At 37.0% G+C, this 16,650-nt stretch overlaps 1 protein-coding gene across 1 annotated transcript in view; it reads right to left on the reverse strand.

The window, feature by feature from the left end:
• ITGA8 (integrin, alpha 8) overlaps nucleotides 1–16,650 on the reverse strand; it is a gene marked incomplete at its 5' end in the record, with an annotated part of 112,583 nt that overhangs the window by 84,276 nt on the left and 11,657 nt on the right. The window contains 8 exons of the mRNA XM_010137137.1: nucleotides 4,491–4,543; nucleotides 4,731–4,787; nucleotides 5,758–5,801; nucleotides 8,385–8,429; nucleotides 9,536–9,661; nucleotides 10,561–10,606; nucleotides 11,614–11,675; nucleotides 13,908–14,031. Of these exons, the coding sequence (XP_010135439.1) occupies nucleotides 4,491–4,543; nucleotides 4,731–4,787; nucleotides 5,758–5,801; nucleotides 8,385–8,429; nucleotides 9,536–9,661; nucleotides 10,561–10,606; nucleotides 11,614–11,675; nucleotides 13,908–14,031 (557 nt within the window). The remainder of the gene's footprint in view (nucleotides 1–4,490; nucleotides 4,544–4,730; nucleotides 4,788–5,757; nucleotides 5,802–8,384; nucleotides 8,430–9,535; nucleotides 9,662–10,560; nucleotides 10,607–11,613; nucleotides 11,676–13,907; nucleotides 14,032–16,650) is intronic.

The raw sequence follows: 16,650 nt of genomic DNA on the forward strand, positions 1-16,650 counted from the left end.
CAGCAGGAAAAAAAGATCCTTTACAGGACAGCAAAGAATAAAATCAAGCAAGATTGATAGACACATAAAAGCAGAAATATTCTTAATAGATTGTTCTGAGATATGAAATTATAGTATCAGATTCATTTCTGAAGGGTGTTCAAGCCTGTATAAACTAATAGAATAATTCCCATTATATTCAGTGGACATCGCTCAGCCATATTCAGGAACTCTGATACCGAAGTTACTAGTACTACTTGACCAGCGTTTTTGATTTGGAAAACATACTCTCTTGCTCTAATGCAAAACTTTGTTCAAACTTTGTAAAACTTGTTTCTACTCTCATCATATTCCCAATAGTGATGTTTTCACAAAGGCTTTATCCATTAGTGTAAAATTGCACCTCATTGTTTTTCCCAATCCTGACAGAAGAAACCCCCTATGATTTAGGAGTAGCTCAGCTAAGATATATATATAATAAAATTTAGTACAGAATATGTCATCTAGAAGCCTCTTAATCACATTGTAAAACTTACACATTCTATAAATTGTGACAAAGCACTTCTACAAAATGCTTTTTTTCTACTAAGTTTTATGGTACATTTCCATAAAGGAAACTGTAATTCAAAATGTCACGCCACTTCGGTGCAGTTTTCCCATTCTTTATACATCACATTTTATCTCATGGCATGAATAAGTAAAAAAGGAAGGAAGCAGGTGTTAACTTGACATGTGAGATTTTCCTTTCACATAAATATCAAAAGTTCTCCTCTACTAATGGAAGATGTTTGTGCTTGGGACAGAATGCCAGCTGAAACAGGTGTCATGAAACAATAGCAACAACAAAACAGATGATGAATGCTCTTTTTTTTTTTTCACAATGTGCACCATGTACTAAAAGCACTAGTAGGTGCTATCATCAACTATTATTTTATTACATCACAGTCAAGCTATTTCCAGTAAGATTGAGACCGCATGGTGTTACATGCCGTACACAACATGAAGTAAAACATGAGCTTGGCTCCAGTGAATATTTTACAAATGAAAGATTTTAAGACTAATTGAAGGTATTTTTTAGAGGTGACAAGGAACCAAAAGATTCAGAGACAGGAAGTTCCCAGTATCTCGATGTAAAATAAGTAGATACCTAGATACCTTTAAAACTCTGGTCCAAAGAGCAATATCCAGAGTGCCTAAAATGGTGAAAAGAGAGAGGCAGACCATCTATCATCCACAGTGGCCTAAAATTACCTAAGCAGAAGCCTAACCCAGATTCACCAGATGAGACGGAAAGCAACAGACAGGAGCTGAAGCCTGTTGTGAAGGAATCACAGCATCTCAGCCATAAGTGCACGGTGCTGGGATATTTTTCTAGAAAAATTTCTACTTTGTTAAAATAAATTACAATTGTATAAAATGCATGAATAGTCTAGGAAGCAGGGACCAGAACCCAGTAGCTAAGATGGCTCACCTTCTGATGTATTGATGGAAAGGTGGGAGGAAGGCAGTCATCTAAATTACAACAGCTTATTTCTAAACTCGTTATGGGCAGCAGAGCAACCTGGAACACCCACAACACTTTAGTTTGCCTTCCCTCCAGGTCTTGTCAAGTCCCACCCACACCAAAGACTTCCTTTCCTCACTGTCTGGATTTTTCCCCTTCTCTGTCTGTGGAGTTCTGTAAGTTAAAACAAACCACTTCAGCAAGTCCTCTGCAAGAAGAAATGCTCCCTCAGGTGATACTAGGGTTTGAGGTTTGTTGGGGTTTTTTTTCTGTGCTGTCACATCAGTGTACTATAGCCAGAAAGGAAGGATTCGTCAGCTATCCTGCTCTCTCTGATCCTCATTTACTTATTCCTGGTTTCTCTCCAACTGGCTAATAGCAAGCAATCGCTGCTTGCTGTGCTTTACGGGCAGTTTTACTTTCCAGTTCCTACAGTCACAGTATTTAGACATCAAGCAGTCAAGGGTGGGGGTCACTTCTTGGGTTATAAGTACCTAAGGGATTAGAATTATGCATTTTCGTTGGTGAAGGAGGATATTTCAATTGGCTTTTAAAACGTAGGAGTTCGTATTTACCAAACTGCAGTCCTGATCCCTTTTAGAAGGCCATAAGAGCAAAGCAAAAGCAACAGCTCTTGGGCAGTAATATTAAACCATAAAGTGCAGTTCAGTTTACAGTGGTATTTTGAACTGGTTCATTAGATTTATTTCATTACTGCACTAAGATGTCACAGTCAACATAAATTATGTATTTATTGTGTTCCAGCACAGAAAGGTAACCAGCCAGTATTGCTTCCCTTCTGGTAAAAAAAAAATCTAAAAAAGTACAAGCTGACCACCTGCTGAGACAGTATGCAGTTTCTTGGTATACTGCCAAGTAATAAAAAGCAGGACTATGGGAAATGTCAAGAGGTCGAAGTGTAACTGTGAGAAGCTTTGATATAGGCCAAATAAAAGACCAGTAAACAGTTTATTCCACTACTTTTATTGGACTGTTTCAGTCTAAATTGAAAGCGTTCTCTTTCTTCCTCTTTACTAGGAATGTAGTCTGTAAATTGACAGCAAAGCTTGATTTGTTAAGTTTCATTGTGCATTTCTCATTATTAGCAGTGGGCAACTACACGATAGTTCAAACAATATTTCCAGTTTTGCTGTTCTGCCTACAGTCCTGATGTGATGCAGATAAAACTGCAAGAGTCACCCTGGAACACCTGCAGAACTGGTGGAGCAGAAAGTCCACAGTTTTTTTTCCTAGGATGAGCCTAATCTTTGAGCCATGACTTCAGTCTTATTGCAGCAAAGCATCATTCCTACCAATCTTTTCTGCATGTAACTTAATCAGGGTTCTTTCACTGACAAGGCCATCACTACCTCCTTTATTCTTAGCTGCACAAAAAACCCAAGTGAATTTGAAGTGGTCATTTCCCCTTTGCTTTTTTTTCTCTCTCTCTCTGTTTTACTCTCCCTTTCACATACATATTTCTACCAACTATATGCGCAAACCAGCAAAGACAGACTACATATCTAATCAGACATGTTTACCAAGTAGAGCTTTTTGTGTTTTGTTTTCTGTGGGATGTTTGGGTCTCAGAGTCATTAGATTTCTTTTAAGATATAGACTGGGAGACCACACAGGCCTCAACAGCAGTTTGATTATATTATTGACATAAACTGTGATCTTAGAGGTACACAGAAAATACAAGACCTGCCAAGTAATCCTATGGTTCACAGGAAATAACCTGCACAGAAAACAGCTTGGTTCGATGAGAAGTTAAATAGCAAGTTCCCTGAAAGTCTGATGAGTGTCTAGTGTAACTTAGATTAACGTTTCTCCACATTTCACATTAGTAATGCATTATGGTAGAACCAAATTAATTCTGTCTCTGTGTATCATTAAACAAGGAATGTTCAAAAGCTATGGTACTATGACAAAATTTGACCTCAGAAATTTAGAAAGATTTGAGTACCATGAAGCCACCACAGAAACTACTGAAGATTCTTTTCATTTTCATTGTGTTTTGGTTTTGTTTTGGAAGTGCAATAACATTTTATCACCTTGTTACTCTTTTTTTTTTGGTACCTCTCACTCTTTAAAGGGTCATTTGTCACTGACGGGAAACAACAATTTAGCCCTGAAAAATTATTTAATGCATTATGTTTAATCACCTAATAAGAAATAATCACAAGAAAAGAATATGAAGTAGACACATCTGAGACATTTTGCAATTGGAAAGATTATGCCATAGTTCTAAATATAATCCTGGCTCACCTTTGTGCACATTTCCAAGGCTGTGAGCTTCAGGAGTCTTTATCTCCTTGCTGGAAAGCTATATTTGGTTACTTAAGTCCTGATCTTCTAAAATGTTTAATCAGACTTTACTGAGTTCAGAGCTGGCAAGCGCTTTGTTCAACAGGGCCTGAAATCTCTGAGTGTCTTAGGCATGAACCTCAGAGCGAAGCAGCATTCTCCCTCAGACAAGCACAATGCCTGTCATAATAACTATGGGCCATAGACACTTTTTGGTTCTCTGGATAATGGAAATGGATGGCCAATCAGCAGGTGCTGGAATGAGGAGCTGATGATAGTGGAAAGCTTTTAAAATGGAGACATGAAGCTATGGATGATCCATATGCAAGAAGACTTACCTGCTTTTGAGAATGGGAGAATGAACTTTTGACTTTCACCTATCTCTTCCCAGCAGTAGCTAGTGCTGTTTATTCACTGTTCTTCTGGCTGGATCTGCTTCCTAACTTTGCATGTTCCCGCTCTGCCGCACTGCTTTGAATAAATATTCAGGAAGATAAACTCACCCTAACTAGGCCTGCAAATACTTGTGCCACTGTGATTTCACAAAGATAAGCTTCCATGAACAATTAAAATTAGAAATCCAGAGAAGACAAGAGAAGCATTTTAAGGTACAAAGCACCTGAAAATCTACGTTTATTAATAAATATCAGGCATTGTTTCTAAGAACGTTCAGTGGAGCTGAGTATGTTTGGTAACCTACCCATCATTGTTAACATCAGATACTGCAACAGTGTACCCAAAATAAGACGCCATCTGGAAATAAAAAACAACAGATAGGCCTTCATATCAGATATTAATTTAAAAATTTGTTTTACTGATAATCCTCTTTGCTTCTATGGCCATTAATTCTAAAAAGTATTTTTTATATTCTTGGAATTATGGTAATAAAACAATATATTCTAGAGATACAATATTTCATCACGTGGTTGCATGACGTTACCTGTTCACCAGTGAAGTTCTGGATAAAGGTCAAGTCTGAAGAATTAATAATTGAGACCTGGTAACAGAAAAATATGGAAGTTTCAAGCACACATGGAGATGCTGCAGCATAACATCACTGCAAACCAATACTTGACACTGAAGGATGGTCCAAGTGGCCAAGAAAAAATAATTCTTTCCTGTCTTAAAACAGTTTCCCTGTACGATCTTGAACAAATCACTAAGGTTTTATGAAATTCAGGTCCCACATGGATAAAATGGGGAAAACACTATCTCGCTTCCTTACTGAACACTGAACAGTAGCAAATCACAGACTATCAGCTATCAGTGACTACATTATTAGGCATGAAAACATGAACTGAAAACATAAAGAAAATATACATAGATAGATATACATAGATAGATATACATACACATACACACCCTCCTTCTGAAAAATCTTATGACTAAGTTCCAGACACACAAGGAATTTTGGGTCCACAAAACTAGAGAACATGCTCATGGCTGGGATCTCTGTTTTCCAATCAGGTTTGTTCTGAACTTTTTTCCTATTAGGTGAAAGCTGTATCCACGCACGTATGTTGTTTTCTCCCTTTACTTCTGACTGCATATCATGACTCTCTACATCTGGTATTCAGTGTATATACTTAGAGCACTGAAAATAAACACTAGGTATGAATAATCTGAACTTGGACTTCTCTCCGCTGTGGACAGAGCAATGCACATGAAATATGCTAACCTATGGATAACCTTCGGTCTGATAACACCCTCATACTCAAAGCATGCTTGGAATTGGCTATTGAAAACAGACTTCAGAAGGTGCCAAGCGCTTAATATTCAAAGCCCAAACCAGTAAGGCATTTCAATCCAGCTTCAAAGTTGAGTGGCAGTTGAAAGTCAATGGCAGTTTTCTCTGATTAGAAAGTTTAGGATCAAAGAGACAGAAAATATAATGCAGCCTTTAACCTTCCAAATAGCCTAATCGCTATTTCACTAGTAAAAGGATAACATGCGGGCTCAGTACATACGTAGCCAAAGCTCTGCGCTCCCCTCGGGACTCCAGCAACCAACTCTGAAAGGATAAATGATCGACAGTGAACTGGTTATGCTGAGTGGTGCATGCAACGTGCATCCCATGCCACTTAAATCTTTCTTGAGATACAAACCCTTAGGATTTTGATTTGTTACCTTTATCAGAAAAACCTGCAAGTCACTTAAAGACTTGAATATGTAAGATTTTAACATTCATTCTGTGCATCTAGTTGCATGAACTATTACATCTTAACTGTTGAATACACTCATCCAGAGATCTCTTTCTGCCAAGCACAGCACAGCATCGTAAAGCTCTTAGTACAATTCAGCTTGTTACTGACAGCTGAGGATTGTGGATTGAGAATTAGTTGTGGCATCGCACAGTAGATTACAGAAACTAAACACAATAGTCCTTACAAATACTACTTTTCTTTCTGTCTGCACAACAGCTTGTGCAAATCTTGTGAAATCTTAAAAAACTAGTAGAAAAAATGGGGAAAAAAAGACAATTCTTTATGCCAGTCCTTCACATGACTTACTGATTCAAGAGTGACCCATTATAAAAATGTGAGTATGCATTAAAGAAAAAAATATATATAGGTGGCTGCAGCATTCCATACCAGGAATACATCTTTTTTTTCTACATCATAGTGTTCAGCTCAAAAAAAAAAAAAAATTTTTTTATTAACCCATAGTGGTACTGGACAGATTAAGTGATTAAGTAGCAGCAGTTCTGGGGACCCAGGTTAATTTCTAGAAATGTATTATGTCTCCATTGGCTTTGTGAGTCTGGACCATGGAGCTGTCCACTCCCTCAGAAAAGCTACCCCTTAAGCAATACTTTCTGTCAGCCTAACACAAGAAACATAGCTCTTAAGGTATGAAACACCAGGCATATTTTCACAGATATTTTCATTTAACTATACGTTTTGAAATCCTGCACCATTTCAGAACACCTGAAAATAGCTAAATCATGGACAAATTTCTATTTATAACTGATTATTTTTAACACAGTCTACCAAACAGACAGCTGTGACAGGAGCTTTTCTTCTACACTGGACTCAGCTTGCAGAGATACACTAAAACTAGTGTTCAATTTCTAACACACGCACAAAACTTACTTTACAACTCAAAAATCAGTCAAAGTTCAGCTTGTATTTAGTCCTCCTGCCAAGTCATTTTCTGCTATAAGTTCAGCACGTCAATTAAGCGAGGTTGAAGCCTCTCTGGCATTTAGTTAAAGCCTCAGTGGTGTTCCGGGAGCTGTCACTGTTAAACTTCACCACTGCAGGATGGATTGCTCTGACTTTTCCTTAGAGAATTACAGAACAATGTTTTCCCTGGCCATGTGAAACTAATATTGTCACCTTCTGTCAGAGGGAACAACTTGAACGTCAGTGTTTGGGTTGAATTCTAAGTTAAGTAATGACATCCTGCACATTGAAAAAAATATATTTATCATGTAATTTTGGTCAAAATCTGTTTCTCAGTTCATGTTGCTCTACTTTATCAAATCATCAATGTCAAAGCCTAGAAGGCAATGTTTCACAGATCATGAGTCATTTCAGGTGAAGGCTTCACAGTGATGATGGCTTTAAGCAACACTATTACATTTGCAAGACGTCTGGTTCTTTGTGGATGACGCTGTCTAAAATGAAAATTCATCTTAATATATCTTGTATCAAACTTACTTGATCCAAGAACCTTTACAAAGTCTGAGGCATGATTCTATATTCAGACATTTATACTCAGGTGCACTCAGCTTTTCCTAATTCAAGAGGCTAATTGAACACCTCGTCTTCCTGCAGAATGATTCTCTCCCTCTAAACCCAGGTTTTAATAAAAGGAATTAAATTCTTCTGTCTCCTGCTGTTATATATAAGGGTCAGGGTAGGAGCAAAAGCACAGGGGCCTTGTTCTTAATGCATTATAGCTGTGCAGGAAAATATCATGTACAAAAAGCATCAGCTGCCCCAGGCATCCCACCCTTAAGGCACACAAACTGCAACTAGGGAAACTTAACTACAGAGTCAAGAGCTGCCTTCACCAACAAGAGCTATCATGCTGGTGCAGAATCATGTCTTTGTCCAGAAGCAGCTGAATATTATGTCCTAGCCTGGGCTGTGATGTTTATGTGGCAGTTAGAAGTTGCACTTTCAGCACACACAGACATTTCCAAACTCTGTTGCATCTGCCCAGCCAGATGCTGAGGTCCAGCAGCCTTTACACAGATGAGCAACTTGAGTATGGACTGAGATTATATACTATATATATATGTGTGTGTATATATATATATATACTGTTGGCTCCACTTGTTACTACTGTCACCAAACTTGCTAAATTAAGTGAGCCTGGAAGGCTGCGCCTACCATGCTGTCACAGCTCTAACTGCTGAACACAATACAGCAACAACAGATTCAGCCTTATGAGTTACTTAGAACTCTGCTCTGTAATGCTATACCTTCCAGGAAAATATTTACCTCTGAGAATACCAGGTACAGGTAGCTTAAGTCTCACCAGTGTTTCAGATCTATAAAAGGTATCTTCCTGCGTCAAGACCTAAAATGAGGAATTTGATAGGTCCACAGCCATGTGGTTTCCATGAAAGTAGATAGCTTCTTACCTTGCTCAGAATCTCCAGTAAATTCCCCAGCAGCCACTGAGTATCCTGTTTAAAGATAAATTATAAGCAAAACACTTGATAAACCATTTCTTTAAAAAAATTTGAAAGTACTATCAGATTTATCTGTTCATCTGATCATCAGAATGCAAATTTTCTAATGTTAGTATACTAAAACTGTGTGGAAAGAAAGAAAATTGTTAATTACATTATTATGACTAAATTAACTGTAGGTCTAAATGTATAATAAATCTATCCCTCTTCTCAAAAAATGAACTTCTAAATCATTAATACTTAATAATTTATCTGAAAAAAACCTCAGGTACAAAGGTGGTTTGGCCTAAGAGCCACTGACACAATTTAGATCTTCATTGCTGTACAATAATGTGTGAATATCCTGTTTTAGCTCTATATGGAAGACAGATTTCCAAAGATGCAATTAAGTACCTCCTGGATTTTTAGTAAACCTCTGACATAAATGCAAAGTAAAGACTTTTGGATTGTATCAGGGTCTGTAATTTCAAATCTATGGGCAGAGATGAAAGGATGCATCTTTGTCTTCAAATTTCACTGCATCTTTTCTACAGTGATGTGAAGAAAACCATGTCTTACATGCAGAGACACACAAACATCATGCAAATTCTTAGACATCAGTACTAATATAATGTAAAGAGCCTTTCTTCTGCTTATTACATAATATCTTCAAACTTACTTTTATCATTGCTTACTTCTATTGTATCTTTTAAATATCAGTAAGAATAGACTTTGTATTTGCAGTACTGTATAAAATACTGTAGAATTGAATTTTCTTTTCTATTAAAAATTGACATAGTCTTCAATTACTTTAAACTCAGTCCATCATCTTGGAACAACAACTACAAAAATATATAAATGGGAAAACTTAGTATTTCTGCTTAATTATTTAAGATCAAATAATAAGAACCATAATAAGCCTTCAAACCCCGCTGCTGTGCATAATAATAAGAACATTCACAATCCCTGAAGTAACTAGCAAACTACTGATTTGTGGTTGTGCTTAACGCAAAACTTGTTTAAATCCTCTCACAACTGTGACGTCACAAATTTAGGGCTTGTTATTGCATTTGTATAAGATCTATGCTTTTAGAACATGACTGACATAGAGCTTAGCTTACCCATGTAAGTGTCATCATATGAGGGTGGTGCCACACCTGTTTGCTTCTCTCGTGCCAGTTTTCTCAGAATATCCTTGAAGGAATAATTTGCAATGATATCCGCAATACTTGCGGTGATTACCTGACCTGGATTCAAACAATTTCATAAATGAACAGGACATAAAGGAGAGCCCATTTCTACAAAACAGGCTGAGAACAGGGCTGAAAGGATAATATAGCACTGATGCAAAGAGTAGACATCTTTTCTCAATCTTTCTCTTTATTACTCTGAAAGTCTCAAGAGTATACATAGATCAACAAACTTGATCTTGAACCATCACGGAAACATCTCCAGACCCATTTCAAGGTGCTGATTCAAACTAAAAAGTCAACCATTTTCAGGTTCAGCTACATTTTGATATTGCACAGTATAAATGGAGAAGACCAATGGAAGCTATTTCTCAGTGGGGAACTCGAAGCTATGAATTCCCTACAATCATTATCAACTAGATTTAACAGCAATGCAAAAACACACATCGATGAGGTTGACAACAGTCAAGTTGGTAGACAGAGTCTGGGAATCAGCTATACCATACATGTCAAAACAGGTTAAAGCAAAAATGCTCTTTTAACCTTTTACCAAATCATGTCAGGTTTTATCTACATGAGAAACTACATCTTGGAAACAACAGTGATGCCACAAGTGAACTAAAAATATATGACGATAGCAATAAAAGGTTGTGTTCAGAAACAAACAATGACAAAACCTTTGAAAATGTTACATTTGCTGTACAAATATTAGCTATTTTTTAAATTGCAGCATTTCTAGGGAAAAAGTTTTGCTTCCTATAGAACCTACATCCTGAATTTTCCCTGACTTATTTCTATGCTCAGTTGCTTGTTAAGCAACTCTGATTTATATTTGTTGAAAATAATGCCAGAGACTGGTTATCTTAAACTGAGAAACCAATGAAAATCTAGAACAATATTTTCCATAATACTTTGTTTCACTTGTAAGATCGAATTAATCAGCCAAATGAACATACCTTGCCAATAAAAACTACCAGGCCCGCCTACAATCAGGTCTCCATTCTACAAAAAGCAGAAGTGAATAAAATCACACATCAAAAGAACAAAACAAAATTAAGCACGTATGGGAAAAACAATTTATATGACCAAAAGAGTAACAGAACCATGATAAAGGAGAATCACCCTATTCAAGGAAAGGATGTAGATGCACAAATGTGCAGGAAAATGTACAGTTAAATAAAGTTAAGATCACCCTATGCACCACCTGAACGAAAGACCTAGCTTTTTTAAAACTAACATAGCATTCTAATTATTCTAATAATAGCATTCTGCCGATTATTTGTAACAAAGCAAAGTCAGCAAAAAAGAGGGTCTTCACATTCAATGAAGCAACAGCAATACTTTATAAATATTATTTTGTTTACATTACAATGAGGTCTTTACTCAGCTATTAATAGTGTGAACAATGATGTAGGTACAGAACCTGAAAACAATGGCAATTATAACAATGCTGTAACAATAGCAGAGATGGTAACAATAGTGGCAAAGTTTATTCTTTGGCCCACAATATTGTTTCTGGACCCTTTTGGCATCTAAGAACAACTAGTTATTTCCCTTAAGCACTTTCACCTCCACAAGAGAACAATCTTACTCAATGATCAGTCTACCTCCAAAAGCATCCTTACAAGCTATTTTAACTTTTAAAAACTAGCTGGTGCCTGGCCATTATTTCCTGAACATCAGGTCTCTGGAAAGCATTGTAAGCAGGATGCACTGAGATGGCACATACAGCACATACCATTTTTCACCTACTTATTTATTAAGATGGACTGAGCAGAGTCAGACTGGAGTGCTACAACCGATAAAAAGGTGCCGATTGCAGTATTTATTTTATTAATGAAACCAGAAAGTTTGAAGCTTGCAAAGGAGCAAAGAACTTGCAACAACTTCATGAAACATTCCATATGCAATAGTATGGGCATAGACTCTCGATCACTGAGACAGTGCTTGAACACTGGGGATATTTCAGAATTACATTTGGTCAAAGTATTTCAGAAGCAGAATCTCACCTTGTAAAAATCTAAGCTGAAACCTGCTTGACAAAAGCCTTGTCCTTCGGGATCTGCATTGCCTGCAATTATGAAAGTAGAAGCATTTTATTGATTTCACAGTGCGTATGGAAGACGGCTTACTCCTGGAGCTGGAAGTCTGTAAATGTAAAACCACCAAAATATGTGAAAAGATGTGTACTATTCTTTTACAAGAGGCAGAGTAAATCAAGACCTTCTACACGACCCTGAACATGCAGCCACCTTGTGAAGATTTTGAAAAACAGGACCAGTTACTTGGTACTTTCTTCTCTCACTGCCAAAGGCAATAACTACCAGGGAATCAGTTTGAATTTGGCTGGAGATACAAACGTAAACAACTTCACAAGAAATCCAAAATGGTCACCGCAGTTTGCTCTGCTGTTAACACAAAAATAAGTGGGGCATTACTAGGGCATTCTCAAAAATTGTTGACATAGCTGATGGGTCAGCAAGGATCAATGTTCAGACATTGATTACATCCTGCTTAGCCATCCTATGTCAAGGGAAAGGGTCACATGTCCCACACAAGGGCCAGCCCCTTAATTGATACACATTTGCTCAATGAGGACTGATGTGTAATATAATTTTGGATGTACATTGGTACATGCAAAAACATCCCTCCATTCTGTCCATTTTTATTTCTAGTCTCCAAATCCTTAAATAATTGTACAAAGTGTTTTGGCATGCATTTTAGGGCTTTCCTATAAGCACTGGAGTGCTGGAAGTCGGCAGAATTGGGAAACTGAGAAGGAATGGACACTTGAACTCTGCCTTTGTCAAAACCCCAGTGAGACATCAGAAGTACATGAAGCAGATCTTATGGTCATCATTTCTTACATGTGCAGCTTCCTTCTGTACCCGGCAAGGATAAGGCTTTAAAAGAAAGACTTGGCAGCATCAATCAGTTTACAGTTACACTACAATGTGAGAAAAAGAAAGCCACAGAATAATACTGAAGATACCTGCATGGATCTCGTTTTGCTCTAAGTGTGCAGATTTTCTGACAGCCCACGAAAAGCATTATTGGGCTAAATTATCACACGTTTGTCATGACAATACAGCTACATGATATGACTGTCTCTAGATCTTTACAGGAAAGAGACCTTTTAATTATGTGAAGTAAGCGTCTACTTTTTCTGTAAAATGTCTATTCTTTCTCAGCAAACTAATCCATGAGAAATTTGAAGGCAGAAGCACACTTTGCAGTAGAAGAACAGTTAACAGGTGTGTTTAGAAATTTGCCCATGTGCACATTGGCAAGAATGCCAGCTGCAATAGCAGGGTCTCTGTACAAGCGGTTTGGTGACAAGGAACCACATTCAGACTTCTCGTGTTATTGGCTAGCACGTACAACTTGGAACAGCTACCCACCTCAGCTAAACATAACAGCATCATAACTTTGCTGTGAGGATTTCCCCTGGAAGGGATAGGTTAGCCCGTCATACTTGCTCTCACACACATTACCTTTAGAAATGTTAACTGATCTGTGAGCGCAGAAACTGCTGTACACCCAGCCCAGTCCAAAGCTCAGTAAAGTCACTGGATATTTCATCCTGATTTTAGTAATTTGGAGCACTGAGGTAATAAGAGTATTAAAAATCATCATAAACACTTAGACATAAGATCCTGATCAGGGTAAACAACTGATTTAATCTTCTGTGTGGAATTTTATGCAGACTTCTAGGTAACTGAATTTGGTTCTAAATATACATGCACTGGTTTGTCCTACTGCCCATGAATTAAGGCCTAAAGATTGCTACCACATCCTCAGAACTGCACAAAGTGTGGAACAGTAGTGTTAATGTGCACGGCTGTCTTCCATGCTGGGAGTCCTTCATTAACGAGCTATTGTAGGTGATACTGGCATGAATGGTCATACAGGCTTGTGTGTTTCTGTGCAGTCTAGTCTTCGAATGGTGATCCTATGATGAGAGATTTATACTCAGCATGAGTGTGAGAAATTGGTTTAAAATGCTGTCTGGTTCTTATCTAGATCTGTTTGCTACATTTTAAAGCTATTTAAATTGAATCAATTATATCTCATCACTATAACTGTATAAGCTTAATTTACTTGATTTCTTTTCTTTCAATTATACAATAAAGCATCCAATTGCAGGCTTTTAATGCCAATTTTTCTTTAAACCCCCATCTAATGCAATAATGTCATACAGTAATCTTCATTCAACCAAGACTTCAGTGAAGACTGAAAAGATGAAAATGTTTGCATGCATTATCAATTCCTTCAACACAAGATTGCTCCTATTAATACTTACTGTTGCGACAAGGTGAATATTCAGCATAGGCACTGAAGTTCTGAATTGCTACATAGCAGGTGCCAACGGGGTCCTTCTCGGGGCTATCTTTAAGGGTTCTCCAATGATATAAGGGAGCACAAGCCTATCAGAACAGAAATGATGTCACAAGTACCTTTCACACACTCAGGCATCTGGCAAATGTAATTTTTACCAGTTTACAAGGATTCCCTCTGGTATTGTAACACTCATGTACCAATGATCATAACACAGTGACAGATGAAAATGCAGGACCTGTGCTTCAGGTATTATAACCTGAAAAGCATAGTCTGATCTTTCACTTAGAGCCCTTAGCAGGTGAAATCTGTCAGAAACTAGAATTCATACTTGCTACATATCCTCTAAGTCTGCTTCACAAGTAATACGTTTGCTCTCTTACTGCTCACTGCACAAGACTTAATCCCACAGTTTAAGATGTGGATTACATACATGTGGCTAAAGACAATCCTACTTCTGTCCTGACATGTCTTAAGATAATGGCCATTGCAGTAGAACTGCTGTGATTCTACTCAGCGGGAGATTTGTCAGGGTGTTGTGTCATATTGTCTATCACAATCATAAGATTGTCTGCCTTTTTATAAACCCCTGGTTCAAATCTTTGGGGAGATGACACAGCTGTAATGCACTGAACAGTCTCTCAGTGAACAGGTTTTTGCTAAACACATTTTGACTAGTGAACTAATATTTAATCTCTCTGTTATGGTAGTGGTATTACAAACATGATAGTGTAAGTATAAAAGATAATACAAGTTGTGTAGGGAGAGATTATATTTTTTGAAAGCAATTCAAATAACTGGAAAAAAAAGCTGGCAGGTATGCAAGTCTTTCTTCATGGATTCCTGTGCCCTAAAACTTTTCAGCTGGTTGGTGGGAAGAGGACACTACCTCTCCATACAACCTTGCCTCTTAAGATACAAACAAATCCTCCATTCATGTCCTATCTCGCCTTACCGTTTTCAGTCAGAAACCTGTCTACCTCTGGCAAGGCACTGTTATTATTCACATTAATGTATAAGCCTTAGTTCTGCAATCAGTTCCAGCTGGATGAACCACTGTGCTACTCAGAGCTTACTACAAAAGAGCTTAAACTCTCGATAAAGGACCAGGACTCTTAACATGTTCCTGCCTAGAAGACCTTACAGATTAAAACATGCCAGAGGCCAAACAGCAGTATTTGTCCTGTAAAAGTGACTTTAAGTACATTTGACAATGAGCTAAATAGATTTAAACAAGAAATTATGTAATAATATAATTCCATAATTCTATAATTTTAATCATAAACATTAACCTAATGCAGTTTACTACCATATTTGTAGTTTTTAAAAAAGTTTCTGGCAGTTTGATTACATTTTCTTTTTCTCTTCTTTCAGTCTACAAAGCTTAAAAGACATGGTTTTCCAGCTTCACTGTTCAAGTTTTTGCTTGAGAAGTGTTGACTATACCTCTGTTTATCAGTTATTAGAAGCAAAACAAAGTTTGGTCAGTACAGATAGACCATATCAGTCGATGATGAGCTTTTCTGCTCATTTGATTAAGATTCAGAAAATGGTGGTAAAAACCAATTCCATTTCAGTTTGTGAACTGCTGTTTACTAGAGTACAAAAACCAAAACATTTTCAGATATTTTTTGAAATTTTACATCGACAATTGACAAAAATGACATAATATTTACTCTTACAAATAGTTGTTTTGTGTAATTAACTTTTAAATAGAACGTTCATATACAAAAGAGTGGTACATGAAGGCACTGAATGAGAAGTTTGAGATGAGATAACACTGACACAATTCTGAGAAAGAATTAACAGTATATGCTGGCTCTGTAACAGAACAGGATGATGTTTTATTCATTACCTGTTTTCATGTCAAAATCCTTTTCTAGGACAACTGCAAGGCATATTATTTAGGAAGAGCATTTCCTTTAGATTTCTTCCATTATGACTACTTCTTAAGTAATAATTGGAAGTTTTAAGCAAATCCCAAGACACAAATTGATTTGCAATTGTAAAAACCAACAAAACTGATGACCAAACTAATTATTCTTATCATAATTACTTCAGTGACATTTTCAGTGTAAGCCATAGTGCATAAATTGTAAATAAAAAATGTCTGCTTATAAGCAGCATCACCACTTCCTTAATAAGCAATAAAAATACTTGCCCCCTGCTGGTGTCCTCTACCAATACAGACAAAATATTCAGTGAAACTGGGAAAGAGACACTTTGACAGCAAACTTGATTTGGAACTTTTTATCATGACTTTTTTGCAGCTGTTTTACCATGACTACGACACAGCTGTTCAAAACAATGTAAATGTTACAAAAGAAGTCAGTGCTTTCTCTTACTAACTGATCTTCAGCACAGGTTCTTGGCTACTGTTATATTCTGCATTTAATATTTCAAATAAAGCTTCATAATATAAAGCGTTTTACAGCATATAGCTATCAGTTACTGTGTATCTCTAAAATACATCCATTACCTGTTAAAAAAAAAAAAAAATCATCATTCACCTCCATGACAACATGGCATTCTGCTGCCACATGGCAGTGGGATCATCTTCATTTGATCAATTCAACCCGATTTTCTACACTGATTTTATTTTCTGAGTGATATACATTATCTGTTTTGCAATTCATGCATAATCATAGTTGTTTCTATAACCTACACATAGAGAGCTAGTAAAGATATACAACTGAGAAAAATAAACA

This window comes from Buceros rhinoceros, unplaced genomic scaffold (assembly GCF_000710305.1).
Source record: "Buceros rhinoceros silvestris isolate BGI_N320 unplaced genomic scaffold, ASM71030v1 scaffold10115, whole genome shotgun sequence".
NCBI lineage: Eukaryota > Metazoa > Chordata > Aves > Bucerotiformes > Bucerotidae > Buceros > Buceros rhinoceros.